Here is an 8,256-nt window from a genome sequence, read left to right as displayed (position 1 = left end):
GCCAGGGTGGGTGGCCAGGGCTGGGGTTAAGGGCGCAGCGATGCCCTGGTTTCTCCAGCACACTCCTGTCCCTGCAGTGGGACAGGAGATGCTGTTGGTGTCCCAGCCGTGCCAAGGCTGTGGGGTTCACCTGGGTGCTCGGTGCCTGGGCACTGCTGCCTGCAGAGGTTACAGGATGAGGGCTGGGAATGCTGTAAGAGCTCTTTTTTCTCACCCTGTCCTGATGCCACCAACGCTTTGGGGTTGGAGGGATGCACGTGGAGACCCACACCCCCAGGGGATGCATCCACAGGCAACTTGCTGCTGCCCACAGCCCACTGCCTCCTCCCCAGTGAGGGGGCGAAAGCCAAGGCTCACTGCTCTGCTTTCTGCAGAAGTTGGGACTTCTCCCCTAGCTTACTCATTTTCCTCAATAGCTGCTTCTGAGGGTCCTTATCAGCAACTGGTGAAGAGTCCTGGGGCTGCAGGAGCAGCAGCCCAAAACGAGGGCAGTGGGGTGCTGCAGCCAGGGCTGGGGAGATGAAGGGGACTTCTTGCTGGTGGGGGCTGCCTGGGGAGAGCTGGGGAGATGCCAGGACTCAACTTTTCTCAGAGAGACCCTGGGACAGGGCATGATGCAGCAGCACAGGATGCACACAGGGAAATTCCGATTAAATAGTGGGGAAAATGCTTTCAACATGAGAACATTTTGAGCGTTGGAACAGGTTGCCCATAGTGGTTGTGAAATCTCCATCCCTGGCCGTGAAATCTTCATCTTTGGTCTCTTCCAGTCCATGGCCTGAAGCTGTGGAGGTCTCTGGCCATCCCCTGCTGACAGCAGGAGATGCTCTTAGGGTTGCCTTTGCCCTTGCAGCTCAGCTCCCCCAGACCCAGACCCAGCCAGCCGTGCCCAGCCTGGGGCTTTGCATTTCCTCATTTGTGTTGGACCTCAGGAGGAGCCCAGCAGCCCCTCCTCAGCTGGTTGTGGTCCCTGCTCATCCTCAGCTCCCCACAATCTGGTATCAGTAACAGGGAACATGCAGACACCCGGGGTTTTCACACTTACAAAAGGGGAGCGGGCTGTGCTGTCACCCCCAGCCCCATTTGCAGCTCAGCCCCGGCACACCCCAGCCCTACAGACGTGCTCAGAAATCTGAGGAGCCCCTGGGGGCTCGGGGGCAGGAATGCAGGGTCACCTTCTCACCCGCACGGGTGACTTGGCTCAGGAGCAGAGCGCAGGGTGGGGAAGTAGCAAAATTCACTCCTTGCTTTCCTGGATGGCTTGGCCACCCGCCAGGGTCCCTGCCGGGGGAGCAAACAGGCAAACAGCAGCGGCTGGGAGCTTGTAGAGGCAGGTTGTGGGGCCGGGGAGGAAACAGGAGCCCGCAAACACATCTGGACGTGGTGGGGGCCGCGTCTCGGGCATGCCCCCCGCCTGGCACCCCGCTCCGTGCTGGGCAGCTGGGGACAAGACAAGACACATCCGCAAAGCGGGGCTCGCTGCTTACAGGAAACATCCCCCCTCCCTCCCCTCCATCACCCAGCCTCCGGCCGGCTGGTGGGCGGCCTGCCAGGGGGGGGCCGAAAATGAAAGCAAAGTGTCCGGGGATAAATAGGAGCAGCCGAGGAGCGGGACAGCAGCGTGCACCCTGCTCCCAAACCCCCTGCAGCTCGCCATGGCTCTGCGCATCCTCCTGCCGCTGCTCCTGCTGGCCGCTGCCCTCCTGCTCCTCCCGGCTGAAGGTGAGGGGGGCGCAGGGGTCCGAGCCCCCCCCCGGGCTCCGTGCAGGGTGCTGGACCCACGGGTGGTGCAGCCTGGGGTGGGTGTTTGGGTGTTGGAGCCGGCTGGTGGGGTGGCAGCACCCTGAGATTTAGGGCATGGGCAGGAGGTTGAGGAGCAGCCCCTTGCAAGAGCTCCCACCCTCGCTTTGCTGCCCTGTGCTGGTCGGGAGGAGGAGGTAGAAGAGAGTGACTGGAGGGACGGTGTTTTATTTTGCTTTTATTTCTCACTGCTCTGTATAGCAACAGGCGATAAACTACATTAATCTACTGCATGCTGAGACTGTTTTCCCTCTAATGGTACCTGGGAGGGATCTCCCTGTCCTTATCGCAGCCCACGAGCTTTATTTCATCCTGTTCTCTCCCCCTGTTCTTCTGAGGAGGGGAAGTGAGAGAGCGGCGTGGTGGAGCTCAGCTGCCTGTCCACATGAAACCACCACAGCATCCTTCCCCAAAATGACATCGAGCAATCCCATGCCCTCAGCCCATCGTGCTGCACTCCCCCAGGCTGGGAAGGTGCCGAAAAGAGCTTGGAAGGGTCCGAAATCCCACATCTCCTCCTTTCTGCAGGTGTTGACAATGTGGCCTCAGACTGCTGCCTGAAGACCAGCAGGAAGACCATCCCCAGAGCCTGGGTGAAGTCCTACAGGATCCAGGGCCCCGAGTCGGGATGCCTGCTGCGTGCGGTCGTGTGAGTACCCTGCTGCAACCGGGGCCACCCGGCGTGGTTTGGCTTCACCCCAGCCCTCCCTGTGTGCTCCCCACATCCCTGCACACCCCAGCAGCAAACCTCTCTGCCCACCCCACAGGTTCACCACTAAGAAGGAGAAGAAAATCTGCTCCTCTCTCACCAGTCCAGCCGTCCAGAAGCTGATCCGCAGCCTGGAGGAGAAGCAGAAGACCCCCCCTCAGAAGCCCCAGGGCAGATCCAAGCGGCAGAAGCGGAAGCAGGCCTAAGCCAGGCCTGGAGAGGTAGGCGAGGAGCCGGGGGGACACGGGGTGGTGGGGCCACCATGCTGTCCCCCACCCCAACCCATCCCCTTGAGCAGCTCGGGGGCTGTCAGAGACATGTTTGGGGATGTGCAGGGCACGTCACGTCGTGCATGGCCCCCCAGCCACTTTGCTCCCGCTGAGACCCTCACCACCCCTTCCTTGCCATCCTCTCCCCCAGGACGGATGCTTTCCCCACCAATGACCGACCGCCTGGCAATGGACATCCACAGCACGCCTGCCTGCCGGCCCTAGGGGGGTGAGGAGGGGGTCTCTGGGGGGGGTTTGCCCTTCCCCACAGCCCCCTCCCCACCGCAGGCACCCCCACACCGGCTGGATGCTGCCGGTGGTGGGGGGCACTGGCTGCTTGCTCGCCCACGGCCACCCCAGCCGAGTGTGGCCCATGGAGGTGGGCAGCTTTGCCACGGTTCCGGGGCTTTCTGCGGGGCACCCGGTGGGATGGCAGCTTTGTTTTGGGGTTTTGTACATTTGTATTTATATTAAAGACTCTGCTTTCATTCAGTCTCACCCAGAGGGCCCTAATTCTGGCTCCTCATGCTTCACAGAGCACCCTTTATGCTGCAGGCTGGCTTGTCTGGAAGGTCGCTTTTATTTTTCTTACTGAATAAGCGATGGCTACGGTTCACTCCCTTCCGGCCCCTTTTGCTCCTTTCCAGCTTGCAGGGCTGCGGGGCGCCAGGCGGGTCCCACGTCCCACTGCTCACGGGCTGCTGGCTGGGAGCTGCCTCCACGGCCACTCGTGGGGCTGAGCAGCAGAGGGGGGCTGCACGGTGCCACGGCCCCACTTTTACAGCTGTTGCAGTGTAGTTTGCAGGAAGACAGGCTTTTTCAAAACATGTTTTGATTTTATTAAATCCTTTCTTTTCCCTTTTTTATTTTTTATTTTTTTTTTGGCATAAAATTGCAATGAAATCAGAGCAAGCTTTTCATTTCAGTGCAATTTTACCCCTTTATCCGCACATGGTTTTGCTGTATTCAGAGATTCAGAGATTAGTAAGCCAGGCGCTTTGCTTTCAGGAAGAAACTCTCTTACACTTTATTCTCCCAGATGAAAAGCTTGCATGGTGAAAATTGCGCGCAGGTGGGGGAATAGAAGAGTTTGCAAGATTCATTACAGACACGCTGCAGTTGCTTGTGAGCAGCTCTATCTCAAATCCTTAGTAAAATGAGAAATCTCTGCCCTGCGTGCGCTGGCAGGTGAGGCTGAAAGGGTGGGCATGGAAAGGTCCCAGGGAAACATCAGTTCCCTGTACTTGCAGACCCCTCTGGTGTGCCGAGGAGCGATGGAAGGGCTCTGCCACAGCTGCAGTGTTATTTGCTTGCAGAGATCTCAGACACGGACTTTGGTCAGTAAAGCTCTATTAAGCTGTATAATTGCAATAATTGGATTTGTGGGGCTTAGCAATATCAGCAAAGGCAGCGTTCTGGCTGGGGATAGCTTGTGGCTTAGTGCTTCTATTAAGCACGATTATCTGGCTTGATTGCTTTATCGGGCAGGCATCGAGGTGTATTCTTTTTAAGACTGTGTAAAGAAACTGTGAAGAACTCGACACCGGCCCCGGGCACCAAGCTGTCTCTGTGTCGCGACGGTGCGCGGCTGTCCGGGCTTCAGGCAGGATATAAAGCAATAAAATATATCCTTTAAACCCAAACCCAGTCCTTCTGCCTCTCTTGATGTCCTTTGGGAAGCGCTGCAGGGGTCGGGTGGGGGTGTCCTCGGTAGAGGGGCTGCTCTCCTGCCCCACAGATCGCCCCACTGGTCTTGGCTTTTGGTCTGAGCAGTTCTAGTAAAGGAGGTACTGGTGAGGCTCTGCTCTGGCCTGGGAGCTGCGGGACTGGCCCGGGCTTCTGCAGGGGTGGCTGTTGTGCTGGTGGCGTCAAGGGATTGTGAAATTGTGGTAAAAACCCCTGGAAAGGACGCTCAGCCAAATAGGTCTGCAACCACAAAGGGCAAAGCGTGAGGAAACAGCTGGAGCGAGCCAGCACGTGAAGCGCTGCCTGTTTTCTCTGAGGCTGCAAATATAAGCACTGCAGGGGATTTTCTTCCCTCAAGTGTGAGATGGCTTTTGGGCTAAGACGGGTTAAAAGCTCTGGCCTTGCGTGTGCTCTGTAGCAATTTACCCTAAAAGTAGTGCTTGTAGGGGAGCCGTGCTTGGGCACGGATACCCAGGCATCAAGGCACACGTGAGCACAGAAGACACAGATGCACAAACGCAGCCCCCATGTGCCACCTGCCTGCACGCACACGGGCATCAGCCCACCAGCCTCACTGCAGAGCTCTGCTTTTAGGGAAAATAAGGTGCAAGAGGTGGTGGGGCCCTGTGATGGGTGAGGAGGGTGGTGGAGGCACTGCTGTGATGCACGGTGGGGTGTGATGGCACCAGGGAGCGTCTCTGAGGGTGCTCCATGAAAAAGGAATGATGGCCTGGGTGGGCTTTCAGGGAACGCGGCCACCCCAGAGCAGAAAGGATTAGGTGACAGGCAGAAAGTAGCCAAGCAAGAGAGAAACCACACGCCGCAGCCAAAAGAAGGGAAGTCCTGAACCCGGGCCAGATAATGAGCTCAGCACTTACCCGGTGCAGACGGAGCTCCGTGCTCGCCCTGGCAGCGCAGCGGCGTGCTGGGCTGGGATGCTGGGCTGAGCTCCAGCGATGCTCAGCTGGGGACACGGGCACAGGATCTGTCCCTCCACACCCAAGAAACAGGAGCAGCATGCTAAAGGGGCTGTGGTCTCCCAAAACATCATCATCAGAACATGCAACGTGTGGGACAGTGATTGCATCTGGACCTTGTGCCCCTCTTAGATAGGGATGGGAGAGGGCTATGGGTATGAGTTATTAAATGGGACATGCAGGCATGGAGAGCCAGCATCTCCAGCCAAGCTGCTCTCCTGGGCTCTGCCAGGGTCTTGAGAGCAGCACAGAGGTGGAGGAGCAGCTGGTGAGTGATGGGGACTCCCACACTCCCTGGTCCATCCAGGTCCTGCAGGTCCCCAGCCCAGAGCCTCCTCCCAAACCTTTTTTCCCCTGAGAGATGGGTGCTGCCCTGTGGAGGTTGAGCAGCACCCAGCTGAGGGGGCCTCCTCTGCATCAGCGATGCACCTCATGCACTTGACCTCAGCATCCATGATGTTTTAGGGACAGACAGGCTCCAGCAGTGCAGGAGTGGCACCTTGGGCATCCCTCTTAACCAAGCCCTCAGGCCTATCTTTGCTGTCTTCTAGCCAAAGGCATGGCTTGTTCATAGTTTTTTCCTTAATTCCGCTTGATCACCTTGGCAAGGTTCCCTCGGCTGGAGGAGATCCAGCAGGGCCCTGTGTGCTGGCTGTGGCCGCAGTCCCTGTGCCACTGCAGGACTGGAATGCGATGGAAGTAGCGTGGGGGCCTCTCCCATGCTGGGCTGCCGTAGCAGAGACAGAGAAATTGAAACAGCTGTGATTCTGGCCCAGTATTTCCCAATGTGGTAAATGCAGCCAGGCCAGATCCTGCCCCAGGGACTGTCTGTGCCTGGAATACGCTGGAATTCCCCCTTTGCCCTTCCCAGCTCCACGTCTTGGAGGTGGGAAACGGAGCACCACAAGGCACCTCAGGGAGAGCCCAGGGGGGCTTGGGGAAGGTTGCAGCGGGGTCAGCGCTGCCTGAGCAGAGCCCAGGGATGCCGGCGATGCTCACACGGCCTGTTGGCATGTCAATGGGTTGGATTTCCCGTGAGGAGCCCCCTTCGCCTCCTGCACAGTTTATACTTAAATTAACAACTGCTTTACCCAGCCTTCTGCAGGGGTGAGCTCTGGGGGATGCTCGTGCTGCCTGCGGTGCCTGGTGCTGGAGGAGGCCTGGGTGGCCCAGCACACGCTGTGCCCTCCCCTCTTCCCAAGTTGCACCACAGGGGAATGGGGTGACCACCCTGCCTGTCACAGGGACGCGTTTGGTAGATGACCACGCTCTTCTTAGAAATCCCACTGACCCCAATGGAGGTCATGTCCCCCTTTCACAACGCGGAAAGCCCCTTTCCTCACTGTCCCATGCACCTCCTGGGGAGCGGGGGTGACTCAAGCCCAGCCATGCTTTCACCCCCTTGGCACCCGCACAGCTCGTGGGGAGAGGCAGAGCCTCTGTGTCCCTCAAGGCCTGGGGGCTGCCAGGGACAGTGCAGGACTTAACCCATATGTGTTCCTGGATCTCACATCCTCCTTTCTATCCACGGCCAGCCCTTCACCACGGGCCCCCCGCAGTGCCTCCCCGCAGGAGGGGACCCCCAACACCCCTCGCTTCTCCTGCAGGCCTGGCTGTCAGCATCCTGGCCAGGGGCCATCGTTCTCCCTGCTGTGGGGTCTCTTTGGGGATCAAGTGGAGACTTTGTCCTGGCACCAGCCTGCAGCCTCATGCCACCCGAATCTTTCTTCCGCCAGCCAAGATTTCTCTGTGATAAAGAGGGTTTGTAAGTGCTGAAAGCAGGCAGAACCACAGCTAAGCTGGCACATCCTGTTTGCACTGCTCTTCCTGCCTGCCTGTCCCCTCCAGCACGGAGCTGGGTGTGGGCACAGCCCGAGGCAGCACTCTCCTGATGGAGGACATCAGCCCAAGGTGCAGGCATGAGAAACCTTGGCTGGAGGCACAGCAGGAGTTGAGGCATCCCCCTTGCCACATGCCAGGGCTGGAGCAGGCTGGCTGAAGGACAACCACACGGTGGTGGCACTGGCCCAGTGGTGACCTCGAGGAGGAACAGCCCCTGTCCCTGCTCTGCTGTGAAGGTTTGCAGCATGAGCGCGATCTTTGCCCACGCATCCTTCCAGTGAGCTGCTGGCACCTCGAGCAGCACACACAATCTCCCTGGGGGATTTCTGCTCATGTACCAGTATAAGACATGTTCCCAGAAAGCTTGATTGCTGTTTTTGGCCATAAACCTGTTTGCTGGGTTGCCTGGAAGCCGTGCTGTCCTTCGGCATCTCAGCTCAGCCTCAGGGCAGAGCATGCCGGCTTGGCTGCCCTCCATCTGCCAGCACTGCACAGGGGCACCAAGGTTTTGGATGTGCCTGGTATTCTGGCAGTGGAGAGGGGAAAGGGGAAAGCCAGACTCCTGCAACCAGGTTGGGGGGCTTAGGGGGAGTCAGGCATCACCCTATTACTGACAAACACCCCAAGAATGGAGTGGAGGCAAGTTGTCCCCCTCAGCATCACCAGCTTGAGACTATGTGGTATCTCTGGATGTCCCAGAGAGGCTGTGGAGGATGAACTGGTAAATGCAGAGGATGAAACCCCACAAGTGCTTTCCCAGGGCTGCAGGGTGTTTTTGCAGGGTGAGGGTCCTGACTGGCAGCCCCCATGCCCTGGGAGCCAGCAGTGGGGAGGACAGAAGGGTGTTTGGCTCTGGGGATGCAGAGCAGCTGGCTTCAGGGAAAGCTGACAGTATATTCGGGAACTGCTCAAAGATCAAATCCTGCCTGTGGCAAGGCTTGTTATGACTTCCCACCCCTCTTCTCCAAAAGAA

The 8,256-nt window shown here is 58.4% G+C and overlaps 1 protein-coding gene across 1 annotated transcript; it reads left to right on the top strand.

The window, feature by feature from the left end:
• The first annotated feature begins 1,567 nt into the window (after window positions 1–1,567).
• LOC309889657 (C-C motif chemokine 21-like) lies at window positions 1,568–4,421 on the top strand. Its single transcript, XM_082782602.1, has 4 exons — window positions 1,568–1,722; window positions 2,329–2,449; window positions 2,568–2,730; window positions 2,930–4,421. The coding sequence occupies exons 1-3, from the start codon at window positions 1,656–1,658 to the stop codon at window positions 2,713–2,715; spliced, it is 336 nt and encodes a 111-aa protein (XP_082638728.1). The 5' UTR covers window positions 1,568–1,655; the 3' UTR covers window positions 2,716–2,730; window positions 2,930–4,421.
• The last annotated feature ends 3,835 nt before the right edge of the window (window positions 4,422–8,256 follow it).

The sequence above is a fragment of the Aythya marila genome (genome assembly GCF_965140915.1).
Source record: "Aythya marila genome assembly, chromosome: Z".
In the NCBI taxonomy this organism is placed as follows: Eukaryota; Metazoa; Chordata; class Aves; order Anseriformes; family Anatidae; genus Aythya; species Aythya marila.
The sequence above is the reverse complement of the archived record's forward strand: the minus strand, read 5'-3'. Positions and strand labels throughout refer to the sequence as shown.